The 20,827-nt window shown below is 46.3% G+C and overlaps 1 protein-coding gene across 1 annotated transcript in view; it reads right to left on the reverse strand.

Annotated features, from left to right (window-relative positions):
- ARFGEF2 (ADP ribosylation factor guanine nucleotide exchange factor 2) overlaps nt 1-19,133 on the reverse strand; it is a 100,885-nt gene extending 81,752 nt beyond the window's left edge. Inside the window, exons 1-3 of the mRNA XM_059898821.1 lie at nt 18,850-19,133; nt 3,739-3,769; nt 2,939-3,062 (exon numbers count right to left, since the gene is read on the reverse strand). Of these exons, the coding sequence (XP_059754804.1) occupies nt 2,939-3,062; nt 3,739-3,769; nt 18,850-18,970 (276 nt within the window). The 5' untranslated portion in view covers nt 18,971-19,133. The remainder of the gene's footprint in view (nt 1-2,938; nt 3,063-3,738; nt 3,770-18,849) is intronic.
- Between the last annotated feature and the right edge of the window lie 1,694 nt (nt 19,134-20,827).

Consider the following 20,827-nt stretch of genomic DNA (forward strand, 5'->3'; position numbering starts at 1 on the left):
TATGGTCTCCATTCCAACTCTTCAACTCAGCTGTAGTAGCTGGAAAGCAGCCATATAGATAATACATCAACGAAAGGCCATGGCTGGTGTTGTGGACTGAATGTTTGCGTTTCTGCAATTCCTATGTTGAAGTCCTAACCCTCAATATGATGGTATTAGGAGGTGGGGCCTTTGGGAGGTGATTAAGTTTACATGAGGCCATGAGGGTGGGGTCCTCATGATGGGATTCATGCGCTATAAGAAGAGACCAGACACCTAGCTTGCTCTGTCTGCCATGTGAGGACACAGTGAGAACTTGGCCATTTACAAATCAGGAAGACGGCTCACCAGGAACTTAATCAGCTGGTACTTTATCTTGGACTCCCCAGCCTCCAGAACTGTAGGAAATAAATGTCTCTTGTTTAAGCCACCCAGTCTGTGGTATTCTGCTATATCAGTCTGAACAGATTAAGGCAGCTATGTTCCAATAAAACTTTATTTACCAAAGCAGGCTGCAGGCCAGATTTGGCTCATGGCGTAATTTAAGGACCCCTGATTAAGAACATAGGCTTGGGGTAAACAAGTCCTAGACACCCACCCAATCCCATCACTGCCTGGCCAGGGGAACTTGGCAGGGCTGGTCATTTTATTCTCCAAGCCTCAGTTTCATTGATTCTAAAATGAGGATGAGAGTAGGAACCTCAGGTGGTTGTTGGGAAGATTAAACATGATGATGGGGATAAAGCACTTAGCACAGGGCCCAGCACAGGCTGAGTGCTCAATACACTGGCATTGTTTAGGACATCAATAATGTTAACTATCAGCACCAGCTTCCAAACTAAACCTTAACATGAGGACAAAACAGCTAATTATGCCAAATTTCCTCTGAAAATGTTCACAGCAACAAATATTTTAGGATAGAAGTAGGATTTGAGCCTGCCACTTTAAAATTCTTGGCTCATTACATGTTCTACATAGGACAATTTGTACAGAATTATACTGAATGAGAAAATGGCTTTTCATTTGGAAGAGCTGCTTCTGTGAAGAAACTCTCATCAATTTTCAAGCATAGATATATCAAACAAGAGAAATTAATAGAGTAAATATTAGACCAGAGATGCCAAAAATGTGGCATGCCCACCGCCACTCGGCAGTCCTGTTCCTCAGCAGACATAACCAATCAATCATGGCACTTTCTCAAGAAACCCAGACGAGGTTCCAGGTATTTTTTCAACACAGCTTCCAAGCAATATAGTATAGAACCTATTCACTATTTCTGTTCTAGAAAGTACTGGTAAATTGTGGCTCTCTCCACTGTATTTTTTAAAATTTATCAAGCTCTTTTCATTGCTGTAGGTTGCCCACTGGGGTTAAAAACAAATGTTTCTGAGGTAACCGGAAGCTTCATGAGTAGATCTTAGGAAAAATACAAGAATGCTGGACTGGGAATTAAGAAGCCCAAGTTGTAGGGCTTCCCTGGTGGCGCTGTGGTTAAGAATCCGCCTGCCAATGCAGGGGACACGGGTTCGAGCCCCGGTCCGGGAGGATCCCACATGCCGCGGAGCAACTAAGCCCGTGCGCCACAGCTACTGAGCCTGCGCTCTAGAGCCCGCGAGACACAACTACTGAGCTCAAGTGCCACAACTACTGAAGCCCATGCGCCTAGAGCCAGTGCTCCGCAACAAGAGAAGCCACCGCAATGAGAAGCCCGCGCACCGCAATGAAGAGTAGCCCCCGCTCGCCGCAACTAGAGAAAGCCTGCACACAGCAACGAAGACCCAACACAGCCAAAAATAAATAAATAAAATAAATAAATTTTAAAAAAAAAGGAAGCCCAAGTTGTAGTCCTGTTTCTGTCCCTCACTATCTGCACGTCGTTGGACAAGTCACCCTAACCTCTCCACTGCTGCTTTTTCACCAGTAAAAAGTAACTTATAATAAGGTTACTTATGGCCCTAAGTACAGTCGATCCTCATTATTCACAGGTTTGTACTTGTGAATGTGCCCGCTCACTAAAATTTGAAAGTCCCCAATCAATATTTGGGACGCTTTTGTGGTCACTTACAGACACCTGCAGCGCAGTGAAAAATTTGAATCACTTGATGCACAAGTTCCTGGCTAAGGTCAAACAAGGAGACGTTCTACCTTCTTGTTTCACCTCTCATATCGTAAACAGTGTCTTTCTTGTGATCTATTTATTGCCATGGTTTTCACATTTTTGTCCTTTTCGTTGGTGATTTCGCCATTTAAAATGGCCCCCACGCACAGTGCTAAGCGCTGTCTAGTGCTGTCTCTGTAGGATGTGCCCTACAGAGAAATGACGTGTGATCAGCTTTGTTCAGGCATGTGTCATAGTGCTGTTGACCATAAGTTCAATGCTAACAAATCAACAATATATATTAAATAAGGTGTCTTTAAACAGAAACACACAAAGAATAAAGTTATGTATTGATCAGCTGATGAACACGTGACCAGAGAGGCTCACAGGAACCTAGCCCTGTATTCCCTCCAGGAACAATGCTTCAGGATTTGCTAATTCCGTGTTCACAGCAACTTTACAGACCATCACCACAAATAATGAGAGTTGATAATATCTATTTCTCTACTTGGCATTATGAATATTAATGCCATCCATAAAGAAGTAGCATTAAATATCTTATGTACCCGCATATGTACCAAATATTCCAATCAGTGCTAAAGGTTTCATTTAGGAAAACATACATAAGAGAGATCAACAAAATACTTCGAGAGAAACAAATTCTTTTTTAGGTAAAGAGGTCAGACCTCTCGTTCTTCCCTCCCTCACAAGACCTCCATAAAGAATGAGCTGAAATGCTCCTTTCTCCATCACCTCCGGAAGCATTCTGAGTACCAGGGGGTCACGGGCACAGCTCGTGTGTAAAGGACTACCTGTGGCTTGAGATAACATCCTTTATACCACCAAGTTGAAACATGGTACCTGCAAGCAGTCGAGGGATGTGCTGACCACTCGTGGGGACTTGGACTGGCAAGCCAGCTCGAATGGAAGGAAATACTTGTCAGCTTCAATGAAGTTTGCCTTTGGTGGTGCGGTAGCACCAAGCCTAGGATAAAAGCAGGAGAGGGCCGGAGAGGGGAAATGAAAAAAAAAAAAAAAAAAAAAAAAAAGAGCTTGCTTTTCCTACCCCCCACTCTAACTTCCCATCCCACTTGCAACCATTTAATTAAAAGTGCCTGCAAACTGCATCTGTGGGGCTAGACAATGAAAAGTTTAAACACATGCATTAGGAAAAAACACCAAGGGGCCACAGGCAGAGAACAAGGTCTCTGATGAGCAAGCTGTATCGTCAGCGGCCTGGACTGAATCCTGGCACCTGCCACGTCAGAGCTGTATTTCTGAAATGGGACTCACTGGCTTCTTTACTATGAAGATGAGGAGCAGCCCCTTAACAGAACAAGCTGCCCTCCTGCCTGAGGAAGCATGACATACAAGAGACAAGGGCTTTGCCTCTTCTGTCAAGAGAAGGTACAACAGCATTAACTTGACCTTCCTTATCCTTTCCTCCAAATATGCAGTTGTTGAGGCAGTAACCTGTTAACTCGGTATCAGTTCAGACACATACAGAGTCTTGCCATGTGCCCAGCGCTGTGCTAGGAGAGTGTGTGCCACCCTTGAGGATCAGAAATATGGGAAAACATGCAGAGAAAGGGGTTCCCATGGCCACCACCTACTACTCCCTTCATACTGCACTTCAGCAAGGAGAACGTGCCCAGGCTTACCTTTGCTTTTCTATTTCTGCTTTAATTTCATCTGGTGGGGAAGAAAGAAAGGCATGTTAGGAGCATGCAATATGTATATTAAAAAAAACAAATATAACAAAATATTGAAAGCTATCTAAGTAGGGGGATGATGATCTTTTTCTCTTTTCCACATTTTCTGTAAGTATATATACTTTTTCTTTAGCACTTAAAAAAATTGTGGTAAGTATGCGGAACACAAAATTTACCACATTAACTATTCTTAAGTGTACAGTTCGGTGGCATTAAGTACATTTATACTGTGCTAAGGCATATATAATTTTCATGAATTAAAGTTAATTTATAAACCTTTACCATGGAGGGTACAACAACTACATGGTTACGGTTATGGATATAGTGCCAATACTCAGAAGTCACAGTCTCAAAGAGATCATCTTATTTCCAGGAAAACAAGATTTTGTGCCATTGAGACAAGAACATCCTATCTAAACACGCCAGATTCCCCCACAGCCACTTAGTCGAATGCATTCCTACGTGTCAGGCTTGGCAGGCTCACGGTATTATCAAAGCAGGCCAGTGAAACAGGTCTACCTGAATGCCATGTATTCAGATAACCTCCAAAAGGCCAGCCTTCTTCACACAATCTCTTGAAAGCCAGTGGTCTGGATATGGCATTAGTTATCCTAGCAACCCCAGAACACAGTTCTGGAAGTGACAAGTTTCCTTTTCCTGGACAACTCTATTCTAGACTGACCTTTAGGAAGTGAAAACCGAGTAACTGGACTCACTAGAGGTGGCAATTTTAACCTTCAAGCCGCTCTTTCAAGGTCCTCTTACTACACACATAAGAAAACAGAAGAGGAACACCAGATGGCTAATATCAAACATTTCGCTCATGGACCATAAGGCCTGTGACACACAGGGTCTGCTAAAGAGAGCTCTGTGGCAAGGTTCCCGCTCCTCTGGGACAAGAATCCACTCAGGAAGTAGCTCTGGCCTCCTCTAGCTGAGGCCCCAGGCTGTGGGAGTGGCCCGGGAAATCCTGCCCAGGAGGCTGGTGGCCAAGCTTTCAGCTTGCAGAAATCAACATGCATAATGTCAACACTCTGCTTGGTGGTAATATCATCTGTCGCTGTGTGACGTGTCAGAGGGGCACTGATGCCGGAACTCAAATGCAAGGGTTCTTTCCAGTCATGGTTACCTTGTTAGAGTTAAGTTTAGATGTTAAGTGTATCTGAAGCAATTAGGCCTTTGTTAGAGTCTGGGCTGACCTCTGAGCTCTAAAATAGTCTGTTCTAGAATGCCACTGGTGACAACCAACCAGTCGACAAATCACCAGGACTGCTACTTACTCACTGAGGCACTAAGGGTAATCAAACCAAAGACCTATGGAGGCCAGGCAGGAAACCTCCTGGAGACACGGGGGGGTATAAGACATGAGGGGCAGGGAGGACCCCCTCCCCACCCAACAGGGCATGGAGTGCAGCAGAGTCTCAGTCCCAGCTGACTGAGCCCAGAGGTGCCCGTTGTTCTGATTTTTCCAGAAGTCAAAATCTGGATTTGAAATGACAACTCCAACTGTAATTCGAAGTAATTTCAACTGTTTAAAAAAATTATGCTCAGGGACTTCCCTGGCAATCCAGTGGTTAAGACTCCACGCTTCCACTGCAGGGGGTGCTGGTTCCATTCCTGGTCAGGGAACTAAGATCCTGCAAGCCTCGAGGCATGGCCAAAAAAAAAAAAAAAAATTATGCTCAAATGCAACTGGTTTGCAGGCTGCCCTGACCTTAGACTACCAGTTTGCAACCTTTGCCTTAAGGGACAGGGAAGAATGGAAGAGAAAGTAATTCACTGGCCACAGAAAGCTAACTGCAGGGGATACAGAACTACGACCAGCACGGGGAAAACAAAACATCCTCGTTCTGTGCAAGCAAAACATCGCCCGGCCAAAGAACAAAGAGCAACTACGGAGCCAGAGCACCAGGGCTCGAGGCCAAACTCTGCGCTATCTTACAGATGAAGAGACAAGATCCAGAGAGGTTACAAGCTAGTGAGAGGCGGAGCTGCGACTTGAACCCAGAAAATTAGGCTCCCAAGCCTGTGTTCGTAACCTCTTGGGTAACTTGGCTCTCAAATAAGCATGTCGAATTACTCCATAACCTACAAATGCGAAACAATATAAACACTGGTTTTGCATCATTAATTCAAAGCGTGAATGCTGCGACCATAGCTGGAAGGCTTGGTGTTCATACTGCTCCGTGAGCCTCATCCGGCCTCGGGGAGCCCATTTACAACCCAGGCTCTGGAATCCCCCCACCTCTTTTCCTGGCCTGATGGGACAGGACCACAGGAAGGTGCACCCTGGTTTCCCGATGGGAATGAACAAGGGCCAGTGTGACTTGAGCAGGGCAGGGCACAGCCCTCCACAGTGAGCAGTACCTACTGCAGAAGACCAAGAAACTGCGATCTTCACAAAACACGTGATCACAGATTTCCTTTAGTCTTCTTAATCTATACTTAAGTATTCCCACAAGTATGAGGAATTGTTGCACTCTCTAGAACATTCTTTGTTAGAGAAAAACAATTTGAAAAATCCTCTCCACAAGGCCCAGTAGGGGTCCAGATGATGAGAAGCCCCTGGAGGGCAGTGGGGGAGGGGCCTGAGCAGACCTATGTTTGGACAGATCCCTCTGGCTGCCGTTTTGAGTATAAAGAGGAGGGTGGACAGCACAGAAGCAGCGAAGCCAATCAAGAGGCTGCTTGCTAATAACCCAGGCAAGCAGCAGTGGGGGCTGGGGCCAGGGCGGGGGCAGAGAAGGATGAGCATGAGCCACAGGAAAGCTGGAGATGGCCTGAGGGTAGTAGTTCCATAGAGCCTGACCCAACAGTTGGCTTCTAGATATATTTGGATAATACAATATTTTTTTCCATTGAAAAGAGGCAGGGGACTTCCCTGGCGGTCCAGTGGTTGAGACTCCGTGCTCCCACTGTGGGGGGCACAGGCTCGATCCCTGGTTAGGGAACTATGATCCCATATCCCACATGCTGCATGCAGCGTGGCCAAAAAGAAAAAAAAAAAAAAAAAAAAAGAGGCAAGGAAAAAAAAAAAAAAACAGGGAAAAGGTGTGTGGCATGGGGTCCCACAGAACACTTGACACAGCCTGGTGTGGTGAAAGACAAGAAATGGGTTGGAAGTTCCGAACGAAGATGGACATCTATTCGCTGAATGACGCCAGGTGGGTTATTAAACCTCCCTGAATCTTGACGTCCTACTCTAAAAAAAATGAGGATGATAAAAAGCAGCCCCATATGCTCCAGAGACTGTAACTAGGCAGTTGGGTGTAGGTAATTCTTTGGACAAACCGGAAGTATTGATGGCTAAGGCAGTGTCAGGCATACACAGGTGGTCAATAAATGTCTGTTCTCTTGCTCTTATCTTAAAACAGCAGTCAGTAATAGTGCAAAATCTCTAGTGCCATCGGTGGAACGACGGAAAGCCAAGGGAAAGAAGAAAATCAGTGGAACACAAATCATCATAATAACTGCTGACATTCGCTAGGGGCAGGTGCCCATTTGGTCCTCCTTACAACTCAGGAAGACAAGAGACTCATCTCCTAACCATATACAGGTGAGGAATCTGGACACAGAGAGGTGAAGTCACCTGCCCACAGTCACAGTCAGGAAGTGCCACTGCAGGATTCACACCCAGGCTGTCTGCTCCAGAGCCAAAGAGGAGGAGGATGGGTGAAGGAGGAGGAGCAGATGGTGGGGCACACCTGCTCCAGTTTATTGCCCTGCCTTTTAACAGGCACTGCTCTCCCAACAGCCAACTGGACAATTAGCAGCAATAAATGAGCAGGCTGGAAAGGAGCGAGACCTGAGTGGGGTGGGGCAGCTGCAGCTGAAAAGCCACGCTGGCTTCCTGGGAAATCCTTCCTGGGCATCGCTGTCAGTTAGGAACCTCAGGTCACACCTCCCCATTCATCAATGACTTTGGCACCAGCTCACATTCTCTGCTCCACTCCCAAGCTAAGTCCAGCAATGACCACAACCAAGCTCAACAACGCCATCTCTGGTCAACCCCCCAAAGCCCCACGACATCCCTTGGAACCTTCACCTCCCCTCACACATCTGACCTGCACACCCCTCTCTACTATGCAAACCAGCACTACCCTCAGTTCCTCCTCTACCCCAGTCAGCCTGGTGTGGCTGGCCACACTCTGAATCTTGTCCCTGTTTGGAACTGTGCTACTTCTAGCTGCTGCCTGTTCTCCGCCCACAACCTCCTTTCCTTCCAGGCGACCTACTAACTGCTCCCAGTAGGACCCTTCTTTGGCCTGTCAGACCTGACAAGGCCAAGAACTTGTCAGCTTTCCCCTTTTTTCATTTTCCAGGATGGATCCCATTACAGGATTGTTATCTGAATGACAGCCAAACAATAGGCTTGACTCTCTCTGACCTTTAGTCTTAACTTCTGGCAAAATCCCAAACTTAGATTATACGACCCTCTCCTCTGACCTTTCTCCACCTAACGACCAGACCTCTGACTACAGGGCAAGTTGGTAGGTCTATAAAGGCCCTAATCACCAACCACAATGGAACCCTAAATACTGCCAGTTAAGCTCACCACCTCCAACTCTCCACAAGGACTACTGCACATTTCTCTACTCTCTTCAAATACCCCATCTCTCCCTCCTAGTCATCACCATTCATCTTTACTCACAACCGATGGAGCAGCCTATTTCATGCAGAAATTAGAAGGCAACACGAGGAGACTCCCTCAACTTCCTGTTAGCCAATCTACAAACTCACCTACTTCTGTACCCAGCCTGCACTCTCTCCTGCTAGAAAACAATGTCAAGCCCCTCCAACTCTGCCGTCTCCCATCCCTACTGCCTTCTGAGGAACTACCTAGAATCTGATCACTTCTCACATGCTGGACCACCCCCATCACCCCAGACCAAGCCACCATCATCTCCCACCTAGACTAAGAACCTCTTTCTTTTTTTTTTTTTTAATTTTTAATTTATTATTTATTTATTTATTTATTTTTGGCTGTGTTGGGTCTTCGTTTCTGTGTGAGGGCTTTCTCTAGTTGTGGTGAGTGGGGGCCACTCTTCATCGCGGTGCGCGGGCCTCTCACTATCGCGGCCTCTCTTGTTGCGGAGCACAGGCTCCAGACGCGCAGGCTCAGCAATTGTGGCTCACGGGCCTAGTTGCTCCGCGGCATGTGGGATCCTCCCAGACCAGGGCTCGAACCCGTGTCCCCTGCGTTGGCAGGCAGACTCTCAACCACTGCGCCACCAGGGAAGCCCAAGAGCCTCTTTCTTAACTGGTCTCACAGCTTCAGCTCTCACCCTTCCTCCCGGCCCACATCTTTGTCTACACAGCAGCCAGAGGGATTCCCTTAAAAAGTAAATCAGATTACATCTGCTCAGAATAGATTATCCATAACCATCATAATGTAAATCTGATTAACATCTGCTCCTTTGCGCAAAACTCCACTGGCTTCTCATCTCACAGAGTAAAAACTCACAATCTTGACCTTGGCCTCCAAGCCTCTAAAACATCCGGCCCCCTGCTATCCCTCTGATCTCACCTCCTACCACCCTGCCCCCAGCTTACTTGTTGCCTGTCCTGTTCAGGGCCTTTGCACTTGCTCTTCCTGCCACCTGGAATGCCCTCCCTCCCCCAGATATCCACAAGGCTCACTCTTCCCTTCCTTCAGATGACTGTTCAAATGTCACCTCTTCAGAGAGGCCTTCCCTCGCCACTTAAAACTGCCCTCCTTGTGATTCTGGACCACCTTACCTGCTTTATTTTTTCACTTTACACCGATTTTTCCTAGTCTTTCATCACAGCATTTACCACCCTTGACATACTTTGTATCAGTTCACTTATTCTCCATCTTCCCCAGTAGAATATAAACTCTGTGATAACAGAGACTTCCGTCTGTTTTGTTCATTGCTGAATCCCCATTATCTAGGAATTCCTAGACACAGAGCAGGCACTCAATATTTGCTGAATGAATAAACTGTCCTTTCTCTTTCTTGCATTATTTAACCTCTCCCTTAACTGGCTCCCTTCCCAATGACATTTAAACAAGTTCAAGCCTCTTCTACCTTTAAACAAAGAAAAATATAAAACCAAAAACTCCTACGATCCATATCTCCATCCTCTCCTTCACACCCCCAGGCAAAGCCCTGGAAAGACTTGTGTCTGTTTCCTCACCTCCCATGCATGCCCCAACCCATTCCAGTCTGGTTTTCACCTTCACTGCATCAGCAAAACAGCTCAAGCTAAGGTCACCCATGACCCGCATGTCTCTAAATCTGATGGGTAATTTTCCAGTTGCCATCTGACCTGACCTCCTTGCAGCATTTGACCCTACTGACCTCCCCCTCCTTGAAATTTTCTCGACTTCCGGCTTCATAAGCACCCGTTCTCATCTGCCCTCTGCTTCTTGTCCCATCTCTTCTCCATTTCCTTGGTAGACTCAGCCTTCTCTGCCCAGCCAGGCAAGCCGGGGTTCCTCGGGCCCAGGCTCTCCTGCCTCTCCTTTTCTGTACACTCTCCCCTACAGGCCTTCACAGCCTCAACTGCACCTTCAATTCCCACCTGGGCTCGGATGACCCTCAAATCTTGATTTCCGGCGCCGGCCTGCCTTATGAACACGAGGCTCGTACATCCATCCACTTCCTATTCCACCTGTCCAACTGGATGCTCAAAGGCAGGTGAAACTCAACACATCCAAGTCCCAACTCAGATCAAGCTCCTCCACCCACCTCTCCCTAGATGGTCTTCCCACTCCCATCTAAAAGAACTGCACCACTATCCATCCAGTTGGGTGAGTCAGAAACTTAAGAGTCAGCTTTACTGATCCACTTTCTCGTGTTCTTACCCAATCCATCACCAGGTTTTCTTAGTTTTACCTTCTAAACAAGTGGGGAATACATTCACTTTGCTCTGTTACTACTGTCACTACTCTAAGTCCAGGCCACCAGCATCTCTCCCCTGGATGATGGTAACTGCCTCCTCACTGGTCCCTGGGCAATCCCTCTGGTTTTCCTGGAAGATGTTCTGAACACAATGGCTCAAGTGATCTTTCCAAAATACAAACCTGTTTATCCCATCACCTTCTTCCCTGTTTAGAACTCTGCAGTGTTATCTCACTGCTTTTGGTCTAAAAATCAAACTCCTCAACATAACCTCCAAGGTCTTGCATGGTAGGACCCTGGACTACCTCTCCCACCTTATCCCCCAAACCTCTCCCCCTTCATTTGCCATGCTCCAACCACACAGTGGCTTCTTTTAGTTTCTTTTTTTAAAATTATTATTAAAGCTTTTTAAAATTTTTGAGGTAACTATAGATTCACAGGCTGTTGTATCTTTTAGTTTCCTTAACCGTCATATTCCTCTCTGCCACAGGGCCTTTGCATATGCTGTTCCCCCCCTCCTGCTGCCATAATGCCTCTCACCGTAACCTATTTAATTTTTATTTATCATTCAGCTCTGAAGACTTCCTCAGGGAAGCTTTCCTTCATCCCTTTGTCCACTCCCCTTGTGGGACCAGGTTTCTCTCCTTCATAGGAGTTGTCAGGTTGTTAGTATGACTCAGAGGATGTGATCATCTGAACAGTCCCCTTCTTTCCCATTAACTGCAAACTCCATGAGAACAGGGTCTTTGTTTGTTTTGTTTTCCTTGCATCATGACACCTGGTATGACACCCAAATAAATATCTTCTGAATGAATGTCACCCTGGTTTAGTCAGAAGGACTATATAGAGAACAAGTATGCACTGACTACTCCTTAGGACAGAGGGAAAATTTAAGAATTCTAGGTCCTAGCACAAGAAGGCTGCTCTCCCCACAAGTCTATAAAACCTAATGAAATACCTAATAAAAAAGCTAAAAGACTCATTTACAACCAAGACAGTAAACCCAAAGAAGCTTCTTATAGGAAGACTCCAGGAATGAATTTGCAAACAGTTAAGTATTTTCTAAGATAACCTTGCTGGAAAGAAAGTCAAGTATTTTCCAGGCAGGCCCCCTCAGCCTGGTGAAAAAGAACTCAATACAGTTCTGAGCTATTTATATAGGAGACTCCATGTACTTGCTGATTAAGCACATGTTTTCACAAGTTTGCTCTTTTCCATAAAGAATGGTCTTACTGTTTTCCCCAGCACTGCTTACAGTCTCCCCTGAGATTTACAAGTACAGGACAGAGCTCTAAATTTTTCCAACCACTTGCCTCACCGGTGTCGAAATGTCAGAGACCAGCAAAGGTGTCCATAAACCAACCAATAATGGAGGCAGGAAGAACAAGTATTCAGTTCCTTCTCCTTTAAATATGGTAACACCAATGCCTCTGAATTTTAGTAGTTCATTTGTTAGGTGTCAGGTACGGTGTCAGTTATTTATTGCGTTAGTTCATATAACCTTTACAATAATCCTGCGACACAGGTATTATCACCTTTCTCATCCCAGGAAACCAAGGCTCCGAGAAGCTAAATGATTAGTCCAGGATCACAAGACCAATCAATAAGCAAAGTTTCAAACGCAGCTCCCAATGAATTTTCTGCCAATCCAACAAATAAATGCTTTTCAATAATCAAAATCCAGTTTTTAGTGCTGCTTCTAGACAGAGAACCTCCTCCTGCAGAATTACTATAAAGCTTTTCAACAAAAAGTAATGTCAGGGTCCCAAGTCCTATTATTTCTCAAAATTTTTATAATCTACAGCACACATAAACAAGATGTCTAATCAAAACACCCGACTTTGCTAACATTAATGGTTTTATTTTGTGTTTCAATTGAAAGCCTTACTTTATGACAATTTAGGGATATTTTTGATATTTTTCAAATTTTGCACTTAAGTTCCTCCTAATGATGAGAATAGTTACTTCAAACACATCAAAGTTAGAACAACAACATCGTATGCAGGAAAAAGCCATTTACCGTATATTATATGGACATGTGAATGCTGAATGTTTTTTGTATATTAATATGCAACTAAAATTTATGAATATACTCCCTTAATTGGCTTCATCCTAATGACATTTAAACAAGTTTGAGTCTTTTCTACCTTTAAAAAAAGAAAAAGAAAAAACCAAAGAACCCCCATGATCCACATCCTCCTCCCCTTCACAGCACAGCCAAACTTTGGGAAAGAGTTGCGTGCGCTCACGGTCTATTTCCTCACCTCCCACTCACACCTCAACCCACTCCAGTCTGGTTTTCACCTTCAGCGTGCCACCAAAACAGCTCAAGCTAAGATCACCAATGACCCACATGTCTCTAAATCCCGTATATTAAACAGAGTAGCAAATCTAAAAGTGGATTTTATGATTTATATGTCAGCTACACGTTGTAATTGTTGCCCACCTGGCTGTGCAGATGTGGGCAAGTTGCCCTCTGAGCTTTGGTTTCCCTTTGCCTGCTGTACCCAAAGACGGACATCAATCACACGTCACAACTCCAGAATGAACAGAGGGAGTTTACTGCTGATGTAGAGAGAGGTCATAAATCAGCAAGATTTAATACCGCAAATGAAACTCACTGGAAACCAGCTCTTTAACTTCATTTCTTTCTTCCTGTTAGTCCCTAAATTAAACCAAAGACATACGCAGTAAAAAGCTGCAGAGAAAAAGCTGTGATCTTTTTTTTTTTTAACTTTTTTTTTTTTTTTAAATTATTTATTTTTGGCTGTGTTAGGTCTTCGTTTCTGTGCGAGGGGTCTCCCCAGTTGCGGCGAGCGGGGGCCACTCTTCATCGCGGTGCGCGGGCCGCTCACCATCGCGGCCTCTCGTTGCGGAGCACAGGCTCCAGACGTGCAGGCTGAGCAGTTGTGGCTCACGGGCCCAGCTGCTCCGCGGCATGTGGGATCCTCCCAGACCAGGGCTCGAACCCGTGTCCCCTGCACCGGCAGGCAGGCTCCCAACCACTGCGCCACCAGGGAAGCCCCTGTGATCTTTTTGATTAGAGGCTTTCATATACTACATCTCAAAATTCAACTACTAAAAATACGGTCTCTTTACTTATTGAATGCTCTACTTACTGAAACATCACCAGAACTTCACTGCATAGAAACTTCACTGCCAATATAATGATTGTTTAAGACTCCAGTGAGTATTTTATACAACACAAGAACTTTCCTATGGAGAAGCAATGGTAGTAATAGTTCAGATCTTGGGCTCTGGAGCCAGACTGCCAGTGTTCACAGCCTGGCTCCACTGCTTCTTGGTTAAGTCACGTCAGCCAAGTTCTTCAGGCCTCGATGAAGATAATAATAGTAAGAACTAAACTGCATGTAAAGCATATGGCACTGTGCCCGGAACACAGAAGTGCTTAGTACATGGTTGATATCATATAGCTATTATATAACATGTGATTTTAAAAAGTCACTCACTCGGGCTTCCCTGGTGGCGCAGTGGTTAAGAATCCACCTGCCAATGCAGGGGACACGGGTTCGAGTCCTGGTCTGGGAAGATCCCACATGCCGCGGAGCAACTACGCCCGTGGGCCACAACTACTGAGCCTACGCTCTAGAGCCTGCGAGCCACAACTACTGAAACCTGTGCGCCTGGAGCCCATGCTCCGCAACAAGAGAAGCCACTGCAATGCGAAGCCCACGCACCACAAGGAAGAGTAGCCCCCGCTCGCCGCAACTAGAGAAAGCCCGTGCGCAGCAACGAAGACCCAACGCAGCCAAAGATAAATAAATAAAATAAATAAATTTATAAAAAAAAAAAGTCACTCACTAAATTGGGTGATAACGATGCGTCAGAGTTAGGTTCGTCACTATATAATCGCCCCACTCTGGTGAGGGATGTTGGTAATGCGGAGACCATGCACGAGTTGGGGCAGGGAGGGGAATATGGGAAGTCTCTGTACCTCCCATGCAATTTTGCTGTGAACCTAAAACTGCTCTAAAAATTAAAGTCACTCAATTTCATATGAAAAACATAGGTATGTTTAATGACAACTGGCAATTACAGAGCACTCAGCCCCTACTTGGCACTTTGTGAGTATTAAATTATTAAATAAGATACCGAATCTCTTACAATATATGAGGAATACTGTGAAAACAATTCAGTTAAAGTTTTCAAGATTTCCAGATTTTTCCACACCATTTGAAACCACTCAGATTACCTTCTCAAGTCTCTAAACTTGATAGAGTTTAAGACCAGAAATATAATTTAAAGAGACCATGGGAGAGAATGGCTCTTAAATAAGACCGTTGTGAAAGGGAGGTTTAAAAATGTAATTATGTACCCCAACTGGAGGGCTGAAAGGTTCAAGATTATTAATATATATCAAAATTTCATTAAGAAAGTAAAGAGCAACAACGTCCTTGGGGTGATGAATACTTTCACAGGCTCTTTTGATTTCTCAATAGCCTGGAAGGCCATGATCCTCTAATTGGGCAGACCCTATCTATGCATTTGGCATTTAGTGAAGATGAATCCCTGAGATTACTCCAAACCTATTCCATCCTGATCATCACTGCTTTTACAAGGAACAACCCTTGTCTTCATTGAGCTTAGCAAGTTAATACTCTAATATAAACACAGCCTTTCAGTCGTGTAATTACTTTCTTACTTATTGCATCTACAAACCAAATAGAGCAATAAGTCATTCTTGAACGAGCACCCAACCTAAGTTAACATCAAGCCAGGGTGCTTAGAGTGTCTTGTGGTTTCTCACAGCTTAAAATAATAAAAACAAATAACAGAGCAAGCCTTTACAGAGCACCTACTACATGGCAAGTTTTTTGCACACGTCAACTATCTTTTTTTAAAAATAAATTTATTTATTTTATTTATTTATTCATTGCTGCGCGTGAGCTTTCTGTAGTTGCAGCGAGCGGGGGCTACTCTTCGTTGCGGTGCACGGGCTTCTCACTGCGGTGGCTTCTCTTGTTGCGGAGCACAGGCTCTAGGCGCACGGGTTTCAGTAGTTGTGGCTCGCGGGCTTAGTTGCTCCACAGCACGTGGGATCTTCCCGGACCAGGGCTCGAACCCGTGTCCCCTGCATTGGCAGGCGGATTCTTAGCCACTGCGTCACCAGGGAGGCCCCCTAACTTTATCTTTATAATAACCCCATCAGGAAGCTATAAGATCTGTCCAAGGTCACAAAGACAGCAAGTAGAAGGCAAGGGATCTGAACCCAGGCAGTCTTGAGACCACAGAGCACACTCCAAATCCCTACGCTACACAGCCCCTGCATCCGTGATCCCCTCCCCCTAATATGCTACACCTGGTGGAAGGTCACAGAAGCTGTTTCCTGGAAGTGCTCCTATCGTTCAAGCATTTCAACTTTGAGCAGTCACTTACAGTTCCTCTTACCAAAATGAGTAATAATCTATACATGGCAATCTCTAAAATACTCGCCATATTGCAATGCTTCGTACACAGGCTTGTTTCAGCTACTTTTACTGGACACAAAACTGGGCCTTGAGATGCAGAGTGAAATATCACCAGATACTTTGCTATATGCTTTCTTCTGCAGTCATTTTTATTTAATAGCAATGACGCACAAGTACTGTCTTAAAAAAAAAAAAGAAAAAGATGGCCAGTCTAACTCAACACTTTACATAGGTTCCCTTGTAATAATTCCTCAAGTTGATGATGATGAGCCACCATGACAATTTGCTATTCAATTAACCTGTGGTCAAATTACTTCCTTTATAGGCTATTTCTTTTTTTTTCTTAACTAACATCATATGGGATATTTTATTTAACTCATCTATATTGTTTGACAAGAAAAATATTTTTAATGGAGAATTTATATTTTCAGTATAGGCTATTTCTTACAATTCACTACCGAAACACTGAATGTGCATTCCACAATTTGGGTTGGAAAAATCTGAACTTCTCAACAAGGCATGATCCAAAAATATCTAAAAAGCTCTCAATGTTAAGGCCCTCTATGACCCATGTAACGATTTTATACGTAGGTTCCAACAAAGTGATATACAATTTGCTGAAAATTTGATGTTAAGTGTTCTGAAGGGGGAACGAAAACTTCTCTGCCAAATAACTATTTTGAAACTTCTGCAACAATTCACTTAAAGTAACATTGAGAGGATAGAATGCAGGCAGATTTCCAAGCAGAGTTGTAAGTACCAGGCTTTTGCCTAACTAACTGCTTTGTAGTGCTTATCCTGCATTCCTGATAAAACAACATCCAACAGTTAGCCTTGGTTTCCTGACTGAAAAAGCTTTACAAATCTAAATCTCAGTAAATTCCTCTAATTGATCCTGAATTTCACAGGACTAGTATGTTTCCAGATTTCCTCAGCAACAACAACCTTTGTATCAATAGTTCTTGATCCTTGAGGGAGTCTCAGACCCTTCTGAGAAGCTGATGAAAGCCATGGCCTTCTTCCCAGAGAAATACATGCAAAGTTCACAAACCCATTCCTAGGCCCCAAGAGAAGACTCCCAGAGTACCCTGCACCAAATGAAAGGAGAAAGGTGATGGTAATCTCAAACTCTGTGACAGAAAATCAAACTTTCCATTTACGTGGTCACTTGTTAGGGAAAACAGGTCTTTTTACAGATTCCAAACCAAAGGCATTGGGGTGATGAATTAACTTGACGCCAACTCTCGTCAAATGTATTGATCCTCACGGCCTAGAACTCTCTTCTCCTGAAATTCCACGTGGTGAATACTTCCTGCCTTTCAGTACTCGGCTCAAATGTCACCTCCTCAGAAAGGATTACTTTCTTGACCACCCTATGGAAAGCAGTCCTCAGGCCCTCTTTATCACATCTACTTTTACAAAAAATTTTACAAAAGTAAAGCAATTATGAAAAAATTACTTTTAGGGCTCCCCTGGTGGCACAGTGGTTAAGAATCCACCTGCCAATGCAGGGGACACGGGTTCGAGCCCTGGTCTGGGAAGATCCCACATGCCGCGGAACAACTAAGCCCGTGTGTCACAACTACTGAGCCTGCGCTCTAGAGCCCGCCAGCCACAACTACTGAGCCCAAGTGCCACAACTACTGAAGCCTGCAAGCCTAGAAACCGTGCTCCACAACGAGAAGCCACCACAATGAGAAGACTGCGCACCGCAACGAAGAGTAGCCCCCGCTCGCCGCAATTAGAGAAAGCCCGTGCGCAGAAAGGAAAACCCAACACAGCCAAAAATAAATAAACAAAATAAATAAATTTTTAAAAACTGCTTTTACGAAAGTATTTATTAGCATTCAAAAACGTCTCATTCATTTTTAAATTTACTTATTCTGCCTCCCCTATTAGAGTAGAAGCTCTGTAAGGGCAAATACCTTGTCTGTCTCGTTCCCCATTGTATCCTCAGTGCCTGCCACCGTGCCTGGTACACAGTGGGCATTTAATAAGTATCTGTTGAGTGACAAACTAAAAGATAGGATGTTGATGATGGAATCAACTACCAAGGTTTTAACTAGAGATGAATCAGACTTCTCCCCTCTTTCAATCATCTGTGGGTCCATTCAGTCAGCGTCTACTGCGTGTTAGGCCCTGTTGCAAGTGCAGGGGATCCAGCGGTGAATAAAACAAACAAGTGTCTCTGCCCTCACAGACCCTCTATTTGAGTGAACCGCAAGGAACGAGCAGATCTCTTTAGCACTACAATACCTGAAGGTGCAGGCTAACCCTCTACATCCCTCCTGGAGGGAGTTATGGGCGATCCCCAAATGGAAGGAAAACATACACCGGTTGGGCACTTCCAAAGCAGGCCTCAGGAGTTTCCCTAAACCAGCTGGGCAGCTCTTCTCACAGGCTCTGCTCACATGGGGGAACTCCAACCAGCAGAAGCCAGGTAAAGAAAAAACTTAGAGCAAGGGCTGCTGCTTCTGAAGGTGACGAGAGAAGGAACCAGGAAATAGGACGGCAAGGAGCCGTGACAAGAGCCCTGGGCTGGGAGGCTGGAGAGCCAGCCCTGGCTGTCACCAACTTGCTAGGTGACCTTGGGCCAGTCCCGAGCTGCCAGGGCATCAGTTTCTCCCGGGGTATAATAAGGAGGGCCGGAGGGTGGGACTCGGGGTCGTGGGGAAGTGGCGCCCAGGAGGCCGGGCTGAGGCCCCATGGGGTAACGGCCGGCGTGGGGAGGCCGGCGCGGGGCCGGGCCGGGGCGGCTCACCCACCGAGCGCCACCTGGCAGGCCCTGCGCAGCTGGGAGTGCTGGGGCCGCTTCACCTCCTTGTCGGCTAGGATCTTCTCCAGGGCCCGGGACACGAACATGCTCTTGGTCTGGCTCTCCTGCATGGCCCCGGCCCAGCGGGGGCTAGCAGCCCCGCGGGCGGATGGCGCTAGCAGGCGGGCGAGCGAAGCTGTGGGCCCGGCGTCCACGCCGGCACCAGCCGCATCCGTCCGCGCCGCCCAGTCAGGAAGCGACGCCGCGGCCCCACGGCGCCGCCATGTTGGAGCGCGTCACGTGACCACGTGACTGGAGGGGGCGCTACGGCGTCCGTCGACCCCGTGACCCTGGGGGGCGTGGCCTAGGCTGGGGGCGGGGCGGGGCCAGGTGGACGAGGAGGGGAGGGGCGAGGGTGGAGGAAGGAAGGGGAAAAGTTGGGAGGTGAGTAGAAGTGGGTGGAGGCAGGAGGGCATGTGAAGGACGGAAGAAAGGTGGTGACAGGCAGGAGGGGTGGTGATGGGGGTGTGAGGAGAGTAGGTGAGGAGAAAGGCCATGAGGAGCGTGAGAGTGGGGATGACAGGGTCAGAGAAGAGATGAAGAAGGAAAGATAGAGGCGGAGGAGATAGGAGAGGAAGAAAGGAAAGGGAACAAGATGACTGGAAAAAAAGAGAGAGTGAGAGATGCTAAAGGGCTAAGAGGAGGAAAGAGAGGAGGTGAGAGAGAGAGAAGATGGAAAGAAAGTTGGTGAGAGAGAGGTGATTAGGGAGTCAGGGGAGGTGAGGAGAAAAGAGAGGAAGCTAGAGGATTGGAAGAGCAGGCAGGTGGTGAGAGGAGGGGAGGCGGGAAGGTAAGAGGAGAAGTGAGGGGAAAGGGAGGGGGAGATAGGGAGAGAGCAGGGAGGAAGAGGAGAGTGCGGGAGCAGAGCAGAGGAGAGGGGGAACAAAGAGGAGGAGAGGGAGGGAAAGAAAGGGAAGGGGGGAATTAGGAGGAGAGGGAGGCAGAATGGAAAAAGAAATGGTGCGGGAGGGAGGTGAAGGGGGAAGAGGCGAGAAAGGCAAGAAAACAGGCCGGGAGAGGGAGAGAGCAAAGAAAGGGGCGTGTGGAGGGGTGGAGGGAAAGGGCAGGTGAAAGGAAAGCAAAGGGAGGGAGAGAGAGAGATTGAAAGGAGGTGTATTCATGCACACTCTCCAAAAATGGGATTTCACCACCCCTGTGGCAAGACACACACCTTCCACAGAACACCCCGTCCCTGGAGTAGACCCGACTGCTGGCATCCAGCCCAGTGAACTTCTGTGTGTCCAGTGCCACATCTGTGCATGGTGCTGCCAGAAAGGACCATCCCGAGTGCACTTCCCTCTGGAGTGTATCCATCTATTTTCATAAACCTGTGGTTCCTCCCAGTGCAGTGTGTGAGGTGGGGACACTTGAGGGCATCAGACAGGGGAAGAAACACAGATGGCCAGTGTCACACAGCCTGCCAATGAGGGTAAGGAGAGAGATTCTGGCCCACTCTGTGCTGTCCACTGGAGCCCTTCCTTTCACGCTGCCCACCTCCCCCAGGGGGCCATGGTGCTGCTGGACGTGCAAGGGCAGTGTCCTTTTGGAGTCTCAGGAAACTTCTGACACAGACATGCTCAGATGCTCAGGTCTCAGCTCAAACATCTCAGGGAGGCCCTCCCTGGTCACTGTGTTTAAAGTAGCCCCTCTCTCCCTACAGCACTTTCTGACCTTTTTCACTTGTTGACTTGTTTGTCGTCTGACTAGGGTTTAGGCCACAGAGGAGCAGGGTGCATCCCCAGGGCCTGTTCTGGGGCTAGGTAGAAGGTTTCATGGCCATAAATTCCATTGCTGTCTGGAGACTTTGCAGCGCCTCCTGCTAAGAAGTGAAGTCTGTATAGGATGGATAAACAGCAAGGTCCTACCGTATAGTACAGGGAACTATATTCAATAACCTGTGATAAACCAAAATGGAAAGAATATGAAAA

The sequence above is a fragment of the Balaenoptera ricei genome, chromosome 15, assembly GCF_028023285.1.
Source record: "Balaenoptera ricei isolate mBalRic1 chromosome 15, mBalRic1.hap2, whole genome shotgun sequence".
Lineage (NCBI taxonomy): Eukaryota > Metazoa > Chordata > Mammalia > Artiodactyla > Balaenopteridae > Balaenoptera > Balaenoptera ricei.